Source organism: Lipotes vexillifer, unplaced genomic scaffold (genome assembly GCF_000442215.2).
Source record: "Lipotes vexillifer unplaced genomic scaffold, Lipotes_vexillifer_v1.1 scaffold621, whole genome shotgun sequence".
NCBI lineage: Eukaryota > Metazoa > Chordata > Mammalia > Artiodactyla > Lipotidae > Lipotes > Lipotes vexillifer.
In genome coordinates this window covers 1424982-1445635 of record NW_006792411.1, presented here as the reverse complement: position 1 = coordinate 1445635, position 20654 = coordinate 1424982, and the positions used below count along the sequence as shown (strand labels likewise).

Genomic DNA, 20654 nt, shown 5'->3' with positions numbered 1-20654 from the left:
GGGGCCAGGGGCGGGGGTGGGGGGGTGGGAACAGAGATGGTGCACAGAAGTCTTTGGAGGAAATCCCTCCTTACGAGGGCATCTCTCAGATCACAGCCTTGGCCATCAGCGTCCCGGGGCTTATATAGTGTCTTTGACTTACCCCAACATCTGTTTGTCCCCACAGAGGAGAAGTACACAGTCATATACCCATACACAGCTCGTGACCAAGATGAAATGAACCTGGAGAGAGGAGCTGTGGTGGAGGTCATCCAGAAAAACCTGGAAGGCTGGTGGAAGATCAGGTACCCTCTGCAGCTGGGTGGGTTTCAGGTCATATAGGCTCCAGCTGCACAGATATCTGTAAGCAGTTGCAGAGGGGGTGAGGTTTCAGCCTGAGCTGTAAAAGGACGCTTCTCCTCTGTGCTGTTCGGCTTCCTTCCCTACCCATATCCTTCTCTAAAAATCCATGATAAGCAAAACCGTCTCTAAACACACTGAACCACCGATAGCAGTAACCCAGCGAGACTGGTCTCCACCTCCAGATGTGTTTCATAATGAGTAAGTGGAGGCTGCAGCTGCCCTGTGTGAGTGATTTCCCACTCCAGCCCCGCTCTGAGAGCAACAGGTTGCTAAACACCACACGGACAGTAGCCCGTCCTAAAGCTAATCATTTGCCGTCATCTCTCAGAGTCCAGTGGAGACCGGCTTTCCAAACAGTTTGTCACAGCTCTCTCAGCTATGTGATGGAATTGAAAGCTCATAGGTAAAGGTGGCCAACTCATCTTGCTCTGCTTGGGACTTTCCTAGTTTTAGTAATGAAAGTCCGGGGAACTCCCTCTTTGGTTACCCGGGCAGGCAGGGTGCAACCTCAGGAAATTAGGGCAAGAGAAGAAGCCTGAGGTCCCTGCCACCTGGTGTCTGTGCCGTGATGTGAGGCCGGACATGAGGCAGGACATTGGGACCACTCACATGGGGCTGAGTGTGTAACCCTTCATTCATTCAGCAAACCTACACCAAAATCTATTTGGGGCCAAGCTGTCTACTGAAAGCTGGTGAGTCAACAGTGAGAAAGAGACAGTAATTCAGACCCACAGGCATAGAAGGCAGACTCAGACACAAGTACAGGGCAGGGAGGCAAGTGGGGTGTAGGAGGGCTGCACAGGGGACTTTGGAGCACAGAAGAGGGCTCCTCAGCCGGGAGTCAGGAAGACTTCCTCAGAACTGAGGTTTGAAGCCGGAGTAATGACGAAAATAACTCACATATCTGGATTGTATGTGTTACCTTGCTGTATAACAAATTATCCCAAAACTAAGTGACTCTGGAATTCAGGTGGCTCGACTGGGCTCAGGGTCCCTCATGAGGTTGCAGTGGATGTTGCCGCGGTCATCAGAAGCTTTGACTGAAGCTAGAAAGTGACCGAGCCAGGTTTTGAACCCATACCTTTCTGACCCCAAAGCCCACTCAGCATTGCATGTGTTGCCTCTCTGCTTTTGGCTTTGTGCCCCCAAGTGATGAACTGTCTCATAGTGATGCCCGGATTGTGTGTAGTCTGACGTTTTCCAATTAGCACAAGATTTAGTCCTTCTCAGGGGATATTTTAAGATTGATAGACACCAAACTGCAGATTTCTGCCTCCTTTTAAGTTTGCTTCTAGTTATAAAGGACTTTTTTTTTTATTGAAACACAGTGCTATTTAGTTCTTAAGGTGATTCTTGACGAGAGATGTGACCCTGCCATATATCATCTCCAGTCTGTTAGATGTCGTCCCCAAAAGTGTGGGCACCTGTTTTGTGGTTCAGACCAGTGGGGTGCTGGCAATTTTAACAGCCAGCTCTCCAGGGGAAAATGCTCTTGAGTTGCAGTGTTTTGCCAATTTCCGTGGTGTAAATACTCTCACCGTGGCAGATTTTAAGCTCCCAGTGTGATGGCACTAAACGCCGGGTTGGGAAGAGATATGAACAGCTGGCTCTCACAAGTGCTGTGAGCTGACTCCAGCACACCTCTAGTCCCAATCAACCCCTCTGGTCATGCTATTCAACCGAGTTCCATAGTGCAGAGAATTAAATGATTGTTACATTCGTTCAATTCCCTTTGGAATTCAGTGAGCTGGTCTGTCAGGGTCTCAGTCACTCCGAAGCTCAGTGACCTGTGGTAACCCTGGAACCAACCCCCCGACCTGCTTCGTTCTCATCTCAACGCGTGTTTAATCTACTTGTTAAGCAATATGACTGGAGGCCCACCCTGCCTATGCCAGGCTTTGTGCCGGGAGCTGGGGCTTCTGGGAAGAGGCAGCAAAGCAGCACAGACTCTGCTGCCAGCTTTCTAGGTCTGGATCCATTTCTGCCAACCCCCAGGCTGGATGGATGAACTATAGCAATAGCTATCAAGTGCTTGGAACAGGAATGACATGGAGTAGGTGCTCACTAAGTGTCACTTATCGTTATCATCATTGTCCCAGTAGTGATGACTGTACGGGGACAGTGACTGTAGCAGAGCTTTGTGGCTGCTCACCCTTGCCAGGTCCACTGCAGTTTGTCCACTTGTCCCCTTTTTTCTTCACTCAACTCACTGGGAGCGAGGGCCCTCACACACAGAGATGAATCATCTATGATCTTCGCCCCCAGGAGCTCGAGTTCTAAGTGGGGAGGCAGGACCGTCACAGCCGAGTGTCACTGTGTGTTATAGGTGCTGGGATTGTGGGGTGTGCAGGAGACAGTGGGGGGCACCGTGGAGGGAGGCTCGGGAAAGGCTTGAGAGGGGGCATGGTATTAAGCAGAGCTGGGAAAGAGGAGCACAAAAGAGAATGGGCTTGGGCTTCCCTGGTGGCGCAGTGGTTGAGAGTCCACCTGCCGATGCAGGGGACACGGGTTCGTGCCCCGATCCGGGAAGATCCCACACGCCGCGGAGCAGCTGGGCCCGTGAGCCATGGCCTCTGAGCCTGCGCGTCCGGAGCCTGTGTTCCGCAACGGGAGAGGCCACGACAGTGAGAGGCCCGCGTACCGCAAAAAAAAAAAGAGAGAGAGAGAGAGAATAGGCTTTCCAGGCAGAGGGTCTCTAAGAGCAGGGTCATGGGGGTGAGAGATGGTGGAACTTTTGGGAGAGCGCAAGCTGTGTGGGGTGGGCGGGACCTGGGGGTTGCCGTGAGAGACAAAGCTGGGGAGGTAAGGAGAGGCCAGATTGGGGAGGCCCAGCTGAGGGCTTAGGCTTCATCAGGAGGCAGCAAGCGGTGTACCAGCCTCTGGCCCTGGGCAGGTCGTTGTCCATCGTTCCTGCCATCTGGGACCCGAAGTGGGATTCACAGTAGGAGCTCAACCTCTTCCCATGGGCCTGGCAGAGCAGCCTGACAGGCATCCTTCCCCCTCCTCCCAGGTACCAGGGCAAAGAGGGCTGGGCCCCAGCCTCCTACCTAAAGAAGAGCAGCGGGGAGCCTGTACCCCCAAAGTTGGGCCCCGGCTCACCCGCCCACGCGGGCGTCCTCGAGCTGGACGGCGTCTCCCGGCAGCAGAACTTGGTGGGCCGGGAGAAGGAGCTGCTCAACAACCAGAGGGATGGCCGGTTTGAAGGCCGCCCGGCACCCGACAGTGACGTCAAGCAGAGTAAGTGACGCCCACCCGAGCTCCCGGCACCTGGGCACCTACTGCGTGCCAGGCTCTGTGCCCAGAGGTCCTCACATGTTGTCCCTCATCCTCACGGCAGCCCTGCTGCCCACCATCCTGTAGATAAGAAAGCAGGCTCACAAACCCCAGGTCACTCGTTCCAGATCATTCAGCCAGCAAGTTGCAGAACCTGAATGGAGAGACGTGGCTTTCCTACTCAAACCATGTTTTTTCCACCGTCTCGTATCACCAGCGCTCCTGTTTCTCAAGCCCCTACTAGGTGCCAGCAGTCTTATAATCAGTCTCACTGACTCCTTGTAACAACCTTTGAAGGACCTACTCCTTTTATTTTACAGGTTAGGAAACAGAGATGAAGGGGTTTGTCCAAGGCCACCCAGCTAGTGAACAGTGGAGCCAGGACTTGAACCCAGGTCCCTCTGACTCAAGTGCCAGTGGTCTCTCTGCAGGGCCTCATTTCTGAGCCAGGGGAAGAAAAAGTGGACCCTGTGTTGGGTTTATTCCGAAGTTAGTTCTTTACTCATCTTGCTTTTCAAAGCTTCCTTGTATCTATTTTACCATTTAGTGTTCCCAGCACACCTGAGAGTAGCTTCATTACTGTTGTCTGCTGCATACCCAGGATGCCAGCCTCAAGCATGTGACCCTGTACAAGGCAGAAGGAGCCTGTCTGTTGGGAAAGGACTAAAAACTAGCCACAAGGATGCAGTCACTTGCCCCTCGCTGGGCTTCTCCAGCTGTTTAAAGTGACTCTTATGGTCAGTGAACTTCTTGAGTCTCTCAGTTGTTCTCAGCCACTCTGAGAAAACACTGACGTGCCATGGCAGGATCCTATCATGGCCAAGAGCATAGGAGGATTCCCATTAACACTAGAGGAGCGAGTGAAAATCTGAAAGCCCGTGTCTCTGTTAGGATATATAGGTTCAGATGCTCAAGCAAAGACTCCCCACTACTATCACACACATACATCCCATAACAATGGCTCAAGTAATTTAGATGTTTCTTTCTTTCTCACCGAGCAGTCAGGTATATGTCCAGAGCTGCTGTGGCAACTCTATCCAGTCACGAGTCTCGTTATGCTGTATCTATCTTGTGTTGCCCTCATCCTCCTGGTCCAGGAGGGCTCACCACCAGTCCGGCCAAGGAAAATGAGGCAGGGAGAAGTGGAAGACTGGACTCAGAAGCTACAGACTTGTTACTCTTTCACATCCCATCGGCCAGAACTTAGTCACATGGCAGTACCTAGCTGCAAGGGAGTCTGGGAAATTTAGTCTTTATGTAGGCAGTCAAGTGTCTGGCTAAAACTCTGTTGTGATTTTTTTCTAATAGAAGACAGGAAAAATGGGTATTTAAGAGTTTTGCAGTCTCCTCTACACGCCAACTACCAAACTACACCTCTGTGTAGACCCATGCTAAAGCAGCTCTGACAGCATGTGGGGTGCCTTCCTCAATGTTCTGCCCTTAGCCAGGAGCCTTGGACCACTGCAGAGTCGTCCTCTTCTTGACCCTGAGACCCAGAGCAGGGGCAGCCCAACTCCAGAGTAAAAACCCCTGAAGTCCTCAGTCCAAGTTTGTTTGGCTCTGTTTATGCATTGTTTAATTTGGGTTTGTTCCAGAGCACAAAGCCAGGGGCAGTACCATTAATGCGTGCTTGCCATATGCCAAGAGCCTCACCTGTATTGTTGACTTTCATCTCCACCACTGCTTCCAGGAGGCAGGCATTATCACCCCCTCTCCAGAAGAGGACCATGCAGCTCAAAGTCACATAACTTGTAGCCTCCCACCTCTGCGTTACTCTGAAGCCTGCACTTGTGGCCTTTGCTGGAAAGCTTTCTATCGCGCCAGGACTGGGCACCATCCCCTTGTTGATGGAGAGTCCTGAACCCAGTCTGAGTGTCCCCTTTCTGGTTGGGCTCTCCCACAGGAAGCGTCGCAGTCGCTCGCTGATGCCTGTGCTGAATGTGATGCCTAATCTCCTGCAGGAGAGAATAGATCTCTCGTGGTGTCCACCTCAGGAATTTTATCTGTCTTCTCTTTATAGGATCACCCAGGATGAGACAGAGACCCCCTCCTCGCCGGGATATGACCATAGTAAGTGGACCCTTGCAACTGGGGAGCCAGACCCTGACCTGAGACTAGCCCCCCGACACTCACCTCGCCTTCTCCAAGGATGCACTCTTTCCTGCGCACACAGCAGCCTTGTGAAGCTAATCCCACTGACAGGTGGAAAGACTGAGGTCCAGGGAGATCAAACAGTTCGCCCATGGCTTTGTGACAGTTAGGTCTCAGGATGTACTTTCTGCTTCCTGAGCCAACTCCGCTTTATCTTAGATAAGTCTTCTTGAATAACGTAACTTGAAACCAAAATGGGATAAGGCACACGCTTCGCTTGTGGTGCCATTCTGATATTTTACTTTCATACTCCATTTTTAATTCTGTAAGCAGTACTTTGAAAATGGGCTTTCTTTTTTTAATGTCTGCCATTTATTGAGCACCTTTTGGGTGCCAGGCAGTATGCCGGTGTTTCACTACATGAACTCATTGAATGCTCTCCGTGACCCCACCAGGTAGATCCTGTTATTACCCACATTCTACAGGAGATAAAACTCAGGCCTCCAGGAGGAGAAGGGATTTGCCCAAAGTCACACCAATGGGTCTAACTTGCAAACCTGTGTTCATTTCACAACACTTGTTGCCTCTTAAGTTCAGAGAATATTGTCTTGCCCCCAATTTTCATGATTATAGGCAAATGTCCCATGTTTTTTCTCATTGCCCTAAAGCTGAAAGGCCAGTGACCTATCTAGAAGACGATGATCTGAGTGGTCCCCTTTGTTTTGTCCTAGAATCCAAATGGGTCCGCCAGCGCCCCCTTGAGGGTGATTGTGTGCCCCAATCCCTTAGCGCCTCCCATTCAGCGCCATGGGAATGGACTTACAGTGGTTTTAACACTGTGTTTAATTGTACCAGCCTCGAGGTCTGCCCAAGCCTCCCATCCCACCCCAAGTGGAGGAAGAATATTACACCATTGCTGAATTCCAGACCACCATCCCTGATGGCATCAGCTTCCAGGCGGGCCTGAAGGTCGAGGTGAGTGGATGTGGTCTCACTTTGTCTACCTGTGATTCTTTTTTTTTTTTTTTAATTTATTTTTTTGAAGTATAGGTGATTTACAGTGTTGTGTTAATTTCCCCTGTACAGCAAAGTGATTCAGTTATACATATATATACATTTTTTTTCATATTCTTTTCCATCATGGTTTATCCCAGGATATCGAATATTGTTGCCTGTACTATACAGTAGGACGTTGTTGTTTATCCATCCTATATATAATAGTTTGCATCTGCTAATCCCAAATTCCCAGTCTGTCCCTCCCCACCTACCTCCCCCTTGGCAACCACAAGTCTATTCTGTCTATCTATAAGTCTGTTTCTGTTTCATAATAAGTTCATTTGTGTCATATTTTAGATTCCACATGTAAGTGATATCATATGATGTTTATCTTTCTCTTTCTGACTTACTTCACTTAGGATGATAATCTCTGGGTCCATTCATGTTGCTGCAAATGGCATTATTTCATTCTTTTTTCTGGCTGACTAGTATTCCATTGTGTGTGTGTGTGTGTGTGTGTGTGTGTGTGTGTGCGCGCGTGCGTGCGTGTACACACACCACACTTTTATCCATTCATCTGTCAGTGGACACTTAGGTTGTTGCCGTGTCTTGGCTATTGTAAATAGTGCTGCAGTGAACATTGGGGTGCATGTATCTTCTTGAATTAGAGTTCTGTCCAGATATATGCCATTCTCATATGGCAACTCTATTTTTAGTTTTTTGAGGAACCTCCACACCATGCTCCATAGTGGCTGCACCAACTCACATTCCTACCAACAGTGTAGGAGGGTTCCCTTTTCTCCACACCCTCTCCAGCATTTATTTGTAGATTTTTTAATGATGGCCATTCTGACCCATGTGAGGTGATACCTCATTGTAATTTTGACTTGCATTTCTCTAATAATTAGTGATGTTGAGCATCTTTTCATGTGCCTGTTGGCCATCTGTATGTCTTCTTTGGAGAAATGTCTGTTTACATCTTCTGCCCATTTTTCAATTGGGTTGTTTGGTTTTTTGTTGTTGAGTTATATGAGCTGTTTGTATATTTTGGAAATTAAGCCCGTGTCGGTCGTATCATTTGCAAATAATTTTTTTCAGTCCATGGATTGTCTTTTCGTTTTGTTTGTGGTTTCCTTTGCTGTACAAAAGCTTGTACTACTTGTGATTTTTGATTCTAGGCACCATCTCCTATTCCTGTGTTCTTTTTTTTTAGTAGCAGCTTTATTGAGATATAATTCACATACCATACGATTCAGTGATTTAAGGTATAAAATTCAGTGGTTTTTCGTTTAATTACAGAGTTGTGCAACCATCACCACCATCAGCATTAGAACATTTCATCACCCAAATAAGAAACCCTGTACACATTAGCAGTCCCTCCCCACGTCCCCTCAATCCCTCTCAGTGCCCCTGCCCCAGCCCTAGCCCTAGGCAACCACTGATCTATTTCCTGTGTCTATAGATTTGCCTCTTTTTATCACCTCCTCCTTCCTTGATTGCCTCTCCTCTCCCCTTTACTTCCCACTCCTTTGCTTGTCTACTCCGTTCCCTGCGTAAAGGCCATCATAAATCCTTTCTCCCCTCCCATTTCTCTTTTCTTTCTCATGGGGTTAGAGCTTGAAGGTGTTTCCCATGTTTCCAGGAAAGCACGTAAGTAATGGGATAGCAGTTAGGTGCCGGCCACTGCACTAAGCACCTCACATGCCGTATCTTGCCTAATCGTATTGTCATTTACTCTTGTGAGGCAGGACTATTGCAATCCCCATTTTTCAGAGGAGGAAGCTGTGGCTCAGAAAAAAGGTGCTGTCCAAGGTCACACAGCCAAAAGGTGGCAGAGTCAGGATTTGAACCCATGTCTGTCTCCAGATTAGAACCAGGGCTATTGACAGCCTGCTGTTTATCTGCCCAGTATTTGGGGATCTCAGGAGGATGGAGACCATATCTGTTTTTTACTTCTGTATCCCCACAGCTAGCACAGTGCCTGGCACTTGATAGATTTGCAATAAATGTTGTTGAATCAGTGAAAATCCATCTCCCCACTAGCCTCCTGCTAACACCCAAAAAAGCAGGGAGTGTTTTCTTCTGCATTCTCGTCCCTAACCCTGGCCTTGGGGCTGGTCCACAGTAGGTGCTCAGAGAGCCATTCCTTTATGAATGAATGTTTGAATGAACGAAGGAAATAAAGAGTGAACAAATGATTACTGAGCCAGTGCATAAGTGTGGCACATGTCCTAAGGGTCTTTAGTCACTTCTCTAGGGCTCCAAAGAACCCACCATTTTCCCTCCTGCTCTGACACCTCCTGCCCCACCTCTCTCTCCCCCTCGAGTCCCAGGGCAGCTGCCCAGTGAGCCTGGGGGGAGGTGACTTCCCGAAGGTGCATCCTGGGTCTCACCACCACTGATTCTGCCCAAGCCTCTCTAGAAAGTTCTCCTCAAGCCAAGTGTCCTTTAATCCATGCAGACAGCAGGAGGGCTGTCTGCAGGGGTGTTTAAAGAACCTGGGTTGAAGCCTGTCAAACTAATTTTTTAAAACGCAAATCCCAATCCTCACAGAGAAACTGAGGGGACGGTGGAAATACCTCCAAGGCTCTAAAAGGCTTTTTATCTGCTCCTTTTTTTTTCCTCCCAATCTGTTCTTTCTAATTTCAAATCCACAGAGAGCACTCACAAGGCATCTTGCTTGTGCTTCAAGATAATTCTGTGCCCAGTTCCCCCATTTTGCTGTTTAAAACATGTATGTTATTCTGACATGAAACATATGCCTGTCTCTTAACATCTTTCCACATCAAGGGCTGTTCTTCCTCCCACTGCTATTCAGCCTTATTTTCACTGCTTTCCTCTGAACGCCACTGGTTCAGCTGGCCCTTCCCCACCTCTCTTGCTCCCTTTGCCTTTAACCTTCCTTTAACCCAGCTCCTAGCCCACTACCTGTTTTCTTATAGAAGGCTCTCAAGGCCATTCTTAGAACTGAACTTGGCATATCAAAATCCACCTCATTCTTTTTTTTTTTTTTTTTTTTTTTGCGGTACGCGGGCCTCTCACTGCCGTGGCCTCTCCCTTTGCGGAGCACAGGCTCCGGACGCGCAGGCTCAGCGGCCATGGCTCACGGACCCAGCCGCTCCGCGGCATGTGGGATCCTCCCAGACCGGGGCACGAACCCGTGTCCCCTGCAACGGCAGGCGGACTCTCAACCACTGCGCCACCAGGGAAGCCCCCACCTCATTCTTCAAATCCCTGCCTCCTCTGGGAAGACTCCCTGGGTTCACACTGGTGTCCCTTCCTACCCTTCCGTTAGCTTCTGTGGGACCATACATCTCAATCCTTAACTAAGGACAGGCCCTCATTTGTGTACATAATGCTTTCTTGACATTATGAAAAATATTCTCCCCTCATTCTTCAGTGACTGAGTTTTGAATTCCAGTCATCTTCCCTTGGCACTTTGAATAGATTGTCCCATTCTTTTCCTGCATCTATAGTGTTGCTAGGAAGCACCTACTATCCACCTGGTCCTTGTTCTCTTTTTCATTAGCTGTCATTTCTCTGGTTTTCTCAGGAGCTCCTCACTGTCTTTAAAATGCCGACGGTTCACTAAAGCATGTCTAGGTATGTTTCTTTATTTTTATATCCTGCTCAGCATGTGGTGGGTCTTTTCAATCTAAGGACTCAGGAGATCTTCCTAGAAATTGTCCCACTTTTACTTCTTTTTTTTTTTTGGGGTAGGGGAGCCCCGCTGCATGGCACGCAGGATCTTAGTTCCCTGATAAGGGATCAAACTCTTGCCCCCTGCAGTGGAAGCACAGAGTCTTAACCACTGGACCTCCAGGGAAGTCCATCACTTTTACTTCTTTAAATAATGACTCTCTTCACTCTTTTTATTCTTTCCTTTTGGAATGGTTATGAAACAGTATGGGAGCTTCTGCCCCTATTTTCCGTGGCTCTTAACGTTTCTTTCATATTTTCCACCTTCATCCCCTTGTACTGCATTCCTAGAGCATTCTGCTTCATCTTTTAGTCCATTAATTTGCTCTTTAACAATTCAGTCTGTTTCTTATTTTATTTCAACAGCTATCATTTTTATTTCCAAGAGCACTTATTCTTTTTCATAGTTACGTGTTCTCATTTCATAATAGCCTGTTCTTTCATGATGTCGATGCCCTTCTATATCTGTCTAAGGATATTAAATATGTTATTGTTCATGATCTCTCTCCTCGGTTGTAAATCCTTTGCAGTGGTGTTGGTATTTATTTCAGTTCTTTTCATGGTGTTAGGACTTGTCTTGGGCAGTACAAGAAGAGGCAGCAGTCAAACAGCCCGGTTGGGGAGTGTACACAAGGGGCTGGTTGACTTCCACTGGCTTCAGTGCCAGATCGGGGACTTCTGAGCCAGCCACTGAGCAGTGTCTTGTCTCTGACCCAAGCTCATTCTTTCACTGTTCCACTCGTGAGCAATCGCCTCCTTCATACCACCTACCCTACAGGAATGGAATAAAGGGCATAGAGGGGTCAACCAGCCTTGTTGCTGCTGCCGTGGTATCCCAGTTAATCCCCTGTCACTTGCCCCTGGGCCTTCCTAGTCTCAGATTCTACCCCCTCAAAGTCTGGCAGGCCTCACACTGCTACTACCTTTTGCAACAAAACCCCCTGCAGCCGTCCTGGGCCACAGCCCCCCTTTGCAGCTTCTGCCCATCAGTGATTCCTCACAATTCCTAGTCCACTAACTTCTCCCCTTCCTCTTTCTGCGCTTGGCTTTCTACTGATATTCATTTGTTTCCCGGCTTTATTGCATTAAGGGGAAACTGCTGTTCATTCCACCTCCCATCTTGAAACCAGAAGTCTGGCTTGCATATTATAAAAGTTTTCTTGTTTGTTTGTTTTTTCCCAAGAGCACTGAAGAACATGATAAAACATTCTTCCCCTTTAAGACAATGAGTTTCCAGCATTTTGTACAAACACACACCATTGTTTGAGCGTGCTGGCAAACAGGGCATTTGCCAATACGCACCAGCACTCCCTGGCTCAGAGCATTCCGAAATCCACCTAGGGCAGCTCAAGGTGTTCCGGACAACTGACTCTGTGTGCAGTAGGGAGTAAATGGATCCCTGGGGTCTTCTGGAGGTACTGGGGAGTCTCCCTCCAAGGCTGCACCCGCACTTCAACCAGAACCATTCCCCTGTCTCGTGTCTGGCTTTTATTCTGTCTGTTTTTGCTAAAGCTGAGCCAATAAATAGCTCACATACCCAGCATTCTTTTGCAGGAAGCACAAATGTAACCCATCCTTGAAACTTCTCTGCTTTATTATTGTTCTGTGATGTCAGCATAGGTTCTGCTAGTGATGACTTGAAGGGCTTGAGTGAGAAATAGTTGACCCTACAGTTTTGTTTTGTTTTTTATAAATTTATTTATTTATTTTTTGGCTGTGTTGGGTCTTCGTTTCTGTGCGAGGGCTTTCTCTAGTTGTGGCAAGCGGGGGCCACTCTTCATCGCGGTGCGCGGGCCTCTCACTGTCGCGGCCTCTCTTGTTGCGGAGCACAGGCTCCAGACGCGCAGGCTCAGTAGTTGTGGCTCACGGGCCCAGTTGCTCCGTGGCATGTGGGATCTTCCCAGACCAGGGCTCGAACCTGTATCCCCTGCATTGGCAGGCAGATTCTCAACCACTGCGCCATCAGGGAAGCCCGACCCTACAGTTTTTGGCTTAACCAAGAGTTCTTATGATGAACACTGTATCCTTTGTTTTCTTCTCCTCCGGTTTTGCTTCCTGGTTCAATTCAACATCATCTTAGTGTTCAGAATTCATAATGGAACCACAGGATTCTAGCAGTGGAGCTACAAGGAGTACCTTAGTTCCTTGCTTGGTCTGTGTATCTTCAAAACATGTTTTACTAATGATGATACGATGATAACGATGATACAGACACTTACCTGTGCCGAGTACCTTACGTCCTTCATAACTAATCTTCAAACAAGTCCCAAGAGGTCGATACATTGAGCCCATTTTATTTTTTTTTTAAATGTTGATACAGACACTTATCTGTGCCGAGTACCTTACATCCTTCATAACTGATCTTCACAGAAGTCCCAAGAGGTCGATACATTCAGCCCATTTTATTTTTATTTATTTTCTTATTTATTTATTTTTGGCTGTGTAGGGTTTTTGTTGCTGCGCGTGGGCTTCCTTTAACTGCGGCGAGCAGAGGCTCCTCTTTGTGGTGCGCAGGCTTCTCATTGCGGTGGCTTCTCTTGTTGTGGAGCACAGGCTCTAGGCACGCGGGCTCAGTAGTTGTGGCGCACGGGCTTAGTGGATCTGTGGCTCCGCAGCATGTGGGATCTTCCCAGACCAGGGCTCAAACCCATGTCCCCTGCACTGGCAGGCAGATTCTTAACCACTGCACCACCAGGGAAGTCCCCAGCCCATTTTACAGATGGATCTGAGACAAAGAGAGGTTAGGTAAATGTCCAGGGTTACATAGCTGGTAAGTGGTGGAGCTGGGATTTGATCCCAAATCTCTCTGGTTTTAAAGCCCAGGCTATATTCTTTCATCTCCATTCTTGTGACTTTGCATTTGCTTTTACAGGCCAACCTTGGATATATTGCAGGTTTGGTTCCAGACCACCCCTATAAAGCCAGTATCACAATAAAGCAAGTCACATGAATGTTTTGGTTTCCCAGTGCATATAAAAGTGTGTTTACATTATACTATAATCTATTAAGTGTGCAGTAGCATTATGTCTAAAAAAATGTGCAGACCCACCTTCCCTGTGGCACAGCCCGTGTGCCACAACTACTGAAGTTCGCGCACCTGGAGCCTGTGCTCCGCAACGGGAGAAGCCACCCCAATGAGAAGCCTGAGCACCTCACTGAAGAGTAGAGAAACTAGAGAAAGCCGCAACTAGAGAAAGCCTGCACACAGCAACGAAGACCCAACATAGCCAAAGATAAACAAATAAAATTTTAAAAATTACTTTTTAAAAAAAGTGCAGACCTTAATTAAAAAATACTTAATTGCGGGGCTTCCCTGGTGGCGCAGTGGTTGAGAGTCCGCCTGACGATGCAGGGGACGTGGGTTCGTGCCCCGGTCTGGGAAGATCCCACATGCCGCGGAGCGGCTAGGCCCGTGAGCCGTGGCCGCTGAGCCTGCGCGTCTGGAGCCTGTGCTCCGCGATGGGAGAGGCCACAACAGTGAGAGGCCCGCGTACCGCAAAAAAAAAAAAAAAAACTTAATTACTAAAAAATGCAAACCATCATCTGAGCCTTCAGCAAGTCATAATCTTTTCGCAATAGTAACATCAAAGATCACTGACCACAGATCACCATTACACATATAATAACAATGAAAAAGTTTGAAATATTGTGAAAATGAGCAATTTGTAACAACAACAACAAAAAAAACAATGCAGTATCCGCAAAGCGCAATAAAGTGAAGTGCAATAAAATGAGGTTTGACTGGGGACTTCCCTCGTGGTGCAATGGTTAAGAATCCACCTGCCAATGCAGGGGACACAGGTTCGAGCCCTGGTCCGGGAAGATCCCATGAGCCGTGGAGCAACTGAGCCCATGCACCACAACTACTGAGCCTGCGTGCCACAACTACTGAAGCCCACGTGCCTAGAGCCCATGCTCCACAAGAGAAGCCACCACAATGAGAAGCCTGTACACCACGACCAAGGGTAGCCCCCGCTCACTGCAACTAGGAAAAGTCCTCGCGCAGCAACGAAGACCCAACGCAGCCAGAAATTAATTAATTAATTAATTTAAAAAAATTTTTTTAAATGAGGTATGACTGACTGTATTCGTAAGAGCTCTTAGCTTCTATCTAGTAAATGAAAACTCCCATACATCGCAATTAAGGACACAAATGTTGAGAGCTTCTGCCATAGTACATGGTAGAGTGTAAGCTTAGCAAATCCTCATTGATAGATTTCATTTTGATTAATTGTTCTATTTTCATTTGCTCACGTACATACTTAGTCTTACAGTTGTTGAATTCACGGATGTGCTGGCAATGACTTGTATGCCCAGAATCACCTTCAGTCATTACCAGAGCTACCAAGTGTTGATAAGATGCTGGTCACCAGCACGTAAAGGGCTTCCATTTATCAGTACCCTTTCCTGGAGAGACTCCAGTGGGACGTGTTAAGTATATGCCTGCCACGTGCCTGCTGCGTTCTCAGTGCTCTCCCCTGTAATTTAATACTAATAGGTAACATTCTCCTTTCAGCCTTTACCAAGTGCTGTTGCACACATTAGCTTATGTGGTCATCATGGAAACCCTACAAGTAGGCATTACTGTTCTTACCATCCTCTCTGTTTTGTGATGTGGCATCTCAGGCCTGTGGCTTACCCAGGGCTGTTGAGGCAGCCGGAGCCGGAACCCAGGACTGCAGCCCCAGAGGCCAGCCTCTGCTCCTGCACTGGGTCTGTGGCTGCCTTTCTCTCTGATCTGGGTGGCAGAGCGCAACAGCAGAACCATACCCACAGCCCTCGGCCCCTAGTGCTTTCTCACCTCAGGCATGGCTCCCCCGCCAAGCAGGGTCCACTTTTGCAGGGCAGGGCTGGGTAGTAAAGGCTCAGGCTCTGGAGCACACCAGGCTGCCTTTGACTCCCGCCTCCACCACTGACTTTCTGCGTGATCCTCTGCGAGCTCCTCAGCTCTCCTGAGGCTTGGTTCTGCATCTGCACAATGGGATGACAATCCCCATCTCATCAGGTGGTTGTAATCATTAACCAGCTCTCCTGTGCACAGAGCCTGCTGTGGTATTGCTGTTTATTAGTTTGCTCAGGCTGCCATCACAAAAGACTGGGTGGTTTAAACAACAGAGATGGATTTTCTCATATTCTATAGGCTGGATGTCCAAAATCAAGGTGTCAGCAGGTTTGGCTTTTCCTGAGGCCTCTCTCCTTGCCTCACAGCTGGCCACCTTCTCTCTGTGTTCACCCATGGTCGTCCCTCATTCTGGATGTTCTGTGTGTCCTCATCTCCTCTTATAAGGAAAACAGTCATATTGGACTAGGGCCCACCCTAATGACCCCATTTTAACCTAATTACCTCTTAAAAGGCTCTGTCTTCGAGAGCAGTCACAATCTAAGGTACAGAGGTTAGGGCTTCAACATATAATCTGGGGGGGACTCAGTTCAGCCCATAACATGCAGCGTGTGCACCTTTCACCCGTGTGAGTTTAGCCACATGGTACTAAACAAAAAGGAGGCAGGAAACATATTAAATGACATGAGTGATTCCTCCCACCGTTCCAATGGGTGTGTATCCCAGAGGGAGAGGGAGATGAGATGAAAGTTTGTTGTACCTCCATCAGCATCAGTTCCCCTGTACCTAAACATGAGTTAGGTGTGATCCCCACATTTAAGGATGCACATTTTTCATACGGCATATGGCATATAAACAGCAGCCAACTGCTTTGTCTGGTGCTCAACCAAAGGAGCAGCGATCAAGGCTAGTTTGGGCTGTATCGGGGGTTTGCCTTGAACTTCTTCAGAATTTTAGCAGACACCGCTGGTGGCCTGCCCCGTATCCCAACCCCGCGACTGCTCCCCACCTCCTATGCCCGCCTAAGGGCATCACCCAGAAAGGGGGAGGGTTAATGTCTTGGGGAGAGGGAGGGACTAGGGGTCAGGAGAGAAGTGTCCCCACCCCCAATGTCTGATTCTGCACAGTCTCTCAGAGGATCCCTGTTAAATTAAGCCCCACTGGCCCAAGAGCATTAACCTGCTCCTGACTGGCTCTCCCTTTCCTCAGTTCCTCACTTGGGCTTCCTGGAATCATCTCTCAGATTAACTACCTACACCCAAGTTCATATCTCAAGGACTGATTTTGAGGAAATCCAAAATTACACGAGCACCTACCCCCATGTAAGATGTTTCTGATACACAGCAGTCTCATAGATGGTCCCGCATAGATATTGTCTGGGAATCTGACGAATATAAAATCCCTGATTCCAGAACCCCCGCTGCATGTGGGTTCTCCCAGACCATCCTGGCCCACTGGCCCTGACACCATACCTACTCAGTGCTTTCCTCTGGCCTCCTTTCCAGGTGATCGAGAAGAACTTGAGCGGCTGGTGGTACATTCAGATTGAAGATAAGGAAGGGTGGGCCCCAGCGACTTTCATCGATAAGTATAAGAAAACCAGCAATGCCTCAAGACCCAACTTTCTGGCTCCCTTGCCCAATGAGGTGACGCAGCTCCGGTTGGGAGATGCAGCAGCAATGGAGAACTGCACGGGCAGTGAAGCCATCGGCCCGTCCCGGCCCCTACCCGACGCACCACATGGGGCTGTGGACTCCGCCATGCCATGGTCCAAAGACTGGAAGGGTGGTAAGGAGGTCCCAAGGAAGGCATCTTCAGACACGTCCTCGTGTGCAGGCTACGAGGAGATCTCGGACCCTGACCTGGAGGAGAAGCCCAGCCTCCCTCCCCGGAAAGAATCCATCATCAAGTCGGAAGGGGAGCTGCAGGAGCGACAGAGGATGGAGCAGCTCCGAGGTTCTTCACCCAAGCCTCCTGGCATGATCTTGCCAATGATCCCAACCAAACACACGCCTCCAGCCCGGGACAGCAGGAGACCAGAGCCCAAACCTGACAAAAGCAAGTTGTTCCAGCTGAAAAATGAGATGGGGCTGGAGTGCGGCCATAAAGTATTGGCCAAGGAAGTGAAGAAGCCCAACCTCCGACCTGTCTCCAAATCCAAAGCTGACCCACCGGAGGAGAAGCCGGAAGTTGTTCCCCAGAATCCCTTCTTAAAGTCCAAACCTCAGGTTAGGCCAAAACCAGCTCCTTCCCCCAGGACAGAGCCACCTCAGGGCGAAGACCAAGTGGACATCTGTAACCTCAGGAGCAAGCTCAGGCCTGCCAAGTCCCAAGAGAAACCCTCGTTGGACGGAGAGAGCAGCCCCCAGGCTGGGGGAGGCCAGGACGTGGCCATCAGCCGTGGCTTCCTCCCAGGGGAGGGGCCTGGCCGTGCCCAGGACAGGACGAGCAAACAGGATGGGCTCAGCCCAAAGGAGACGTCCTGCAGAGCCCCTCCAAGGCCGGCCAAGACCGCAGATCCTGTGCCTAAGAATGTGCCAGTCCCTCTCCAAGAGGCTTCCCAGCAGAGACCTGTGGTCCCTCCTCGGAGACCACCACCCCCCAAGAAAACCTCCTCGTCGTCCAGGCCCCTTCCAGAGGTCAGAGGGCCCCTTCCAGAGGTCAGAGGGCCGCAGCGGGAGCCCACTGAAGGCAAGGCAGCTCCTGTCCCAGGCCGGGCCCTGCTTGTCCCCCCAAAAGCCAAACCTTTTCTCTCCAACTCCTCAGGGGGGCAGGATGACACGCGAGGCAAAGGTGGGCTGGGGCCACGGATGATGGGCAAGATGGGAGAAAACAAGGAGAAAGTGGCTGCAGCCCCCTTCCCCAATGCAGCCGGCCCCAAGGACTTGTATGTGGCCGTGGCCAACTTTGAAGGAGACGAAGGTACCAGCAGCTTCCAGGAGGGGACGGTGTTCGAGGTCCGGGAAAAGAACAGCAGCGGCTGGTGGTTCTGCCAGGTGCAAAGCGGGGCCCCCTCCTGGGAAGGGTGGATTCCTTCCAACTATCTCAGAAAGAAGCCCTAGCCTGCTCCCTTCCTGCCTGGAAGTCCTGCGCGACCCTGCCGGCTTTACCTACATATTTAATATGCCTCTTAATTTATCATCCTCCACGCAGCTTCAAAGGAAGGAAGACTGGAATACTGTGGTTTCTTCCCTTCTCTGGGTGGAGAGGGTTCCCTCCCATCACAGCATCCCCTGGAGGCTCAGAGGCCACACCCCTTTCTCTCTACTCAGCATCCCTGCCTTAAGGCCAGTGGCATTGCCACCCAGCTTCCCTGCCCACCCAACAGCTGGACCATGACTCTCTGAGGTCTCTAGGACCGGAATCCATCATCTGGAGAAACTACAGAAAGGGTCTCTTGTTGCTCGGATCAGGCAGAGTATGGGTAGCCCCCCCGCTGACCCAGCACCCCACCCAGTTCATTCATGTCAAGCAACTTGATTCACTCAGTTTCCAAAATGCCTGGTCCCAGAAAGAACTTCATCCCGTAGAAGTCAGCTCCGTTGCCAGTTCCAGGGAGGTGGTGTCTTCCCCGAGGCCTCAGGTCCACGGGCCTCTCAGGTTCAAGCAGATGCAGCTGCCCCAGGAGTGGGCCTGGAGGTCCTCCCAGCCACGTTGCCTCCCTTCTGTGCTGGGACCCTGATCAGTTCTAAAGGAGTGCTTCCAGCTCCAAGCATGCTCCACTTTTCCTGCTGCAGGCTGGGGTCCAACCCAGGGCTTTTAAACAAGAATCCCCAGCCTGCTTTTGGCAGGGGGGCCTTTCACTTCTGCCTACCTAGAGCAAGAATCTCAAGGTTTGTTTGAATAAGGGGACCGTTCACAAGCCACGCCCCTTGGGAGCTCCTCTTTGCTGAGTAGCTAGTAGGTGCCAAACGCTGTACTTGGCACCTTACATTCATGCTGAACCCTCACAGCAGCCCTCTCTGATACTATTACACCTGTCTTATAGATGAGGAAACTCGGGTTCAATGGGCCCAAGGGCACACTGGCTGGGAAGAGGAGGAAAGAGGATTAGCATCCAGGCTGGCCTGACTTTCATGCCTGTGCCCTTCCCCTGTAAGAGGCAAACCAGGCGGGGAGAGGGAGACACCAGCTGGCTGCCCTGGGCTGTGCATGTGGGGGCCGGGTGGCTGCTCCCACACCTAACACCCCTCCAGCCCATTGTAGCATCTACTGAAGGCTGCGCTGGACCCCATATGGTTGCTCCACACAGAGGCTGCCCACGGCCCCGGTGCTGCCACAGAGCCCTGTTTCCTGCTCCTATGCTGGTGCCCACCCCGGGGGATAGAACTTATGGAGCAAAGGGAGCCAAGGTGGTCTCACATGCCGGCCTTGAGGGACCCTGGTGTCTCAAGGGCCAGTAGCGGAGTCTCCAGCAAACTGGGCAGAGTAGGCAGTAGTCCCATAAGGAGATGGGGACCCGAGGGCCAGGCAGAACCTCCTGTCTCTGCTGCTGCTTCCTGCTCCTCTCTGGCACTCGAAGAGTAGTTTTCTTTTTTTTTTTTTCCATACACTCTCCCTCTCTGTGGTCTCACTGGAAGGAACCCAGGGCAGCCCTTGCACCCGTTTTGACTGATGTGGTTCACTGAGTCACGTAGAGACACAGCTACACTGCAGAACGAGAATCAGGACCCAGGATTTCTGGCTTCCAGCCCAGAGCTCTTGCCTGGTGTCCAGGCTGCCTTGGGGGATGAGAATGCAGCACCCCTCCTCATCCCACCCTACTCTGCAGGACAAGAGGAAGTGGCCCTCTGGCCCTGCCCCCAGAGATCTCTGATGCAGAGTAGTCATCTGCTGCCATGCTTTTGGGACCACAAGAGCAGCTTTCCCAGGGATGCTCGCCGTCTACCTGCAGTGCCAAAATTTATGTGCAGACAGCTCTCTTCCACTCTCCCCTCCCCTCCCCACCCCTCCTCACTGCCACATGGGCTCTGGATGCTTCTCCCCTGATCCACAATCGCATCTTTATTCCTTCCTTCAGTAGGTCTGTAAATCCCACACCCCGAGAGTCTTGGGGCAGGGCCCTGAGGTGCCCTGCCGCGCCCACTTGCCCCCAGCCCTGTTCCCAGAACCTTGGGGGGAAGATGGCAGCCAGGGGCAGAAGGGAGAATGGGAGAGGGCCATCCACCCTCCAAGGTCCCCTCACTCGGGAGAAGGCCCCACAGCACATTTTCCTGAGTTTTTGACCCATTTTGGTTTAAACGCCATTCGTGACGCTGTTATGCAGGATTTGACTACATTTCAAAAGACAAAACTCTAAATTTTTTTTTTCTGATTATCTCTCAGCTTTCGTTGACCTTTTCTAGTATTTTGTGGGTGCCTACTATGTACTAGGCGCTGGGTGTAGACCAGGCTGCGGGTGGCTCCGTGCCTG

General features: G+C 50.0%; 1 protein-coding gene across 1 annotated transcript in view; it reads left to right on the top strand.

Annotated features, from left to right (window-relative positions):
- The window catches only part of SH3PXD2B (SH3 and PX domains 2B), a 109736-nt gene extending 91433 nt beyond the window's left edge, over positions 1 to 18303 (top strand). The window contains exons 10-14 of the mRNA XM_007465558.1: positions 167 to 284; positions 3353 to 3579; positions 5636 to 5685; positions 6562 to 6681; positions 16747 to 18303. Of these exons, the coding sequence (XP_007465620.1) occupies positions 167 to 284; positions 3353 to 3579; positions 5636 to 5685; positions 6562 to 6681; positions 16747 to 18303 (2072 nt within the window). The remainder of the gene's footprint in view (positions 1 to 166; positions 285 to 3352; positions 3580 to 5635; positions 5686 to 6561; positions 6682 to 16746) is intronic.
- The last annotated feature ends 2351 nt before the right edge of the window (positions 18304 to 20654 follow it).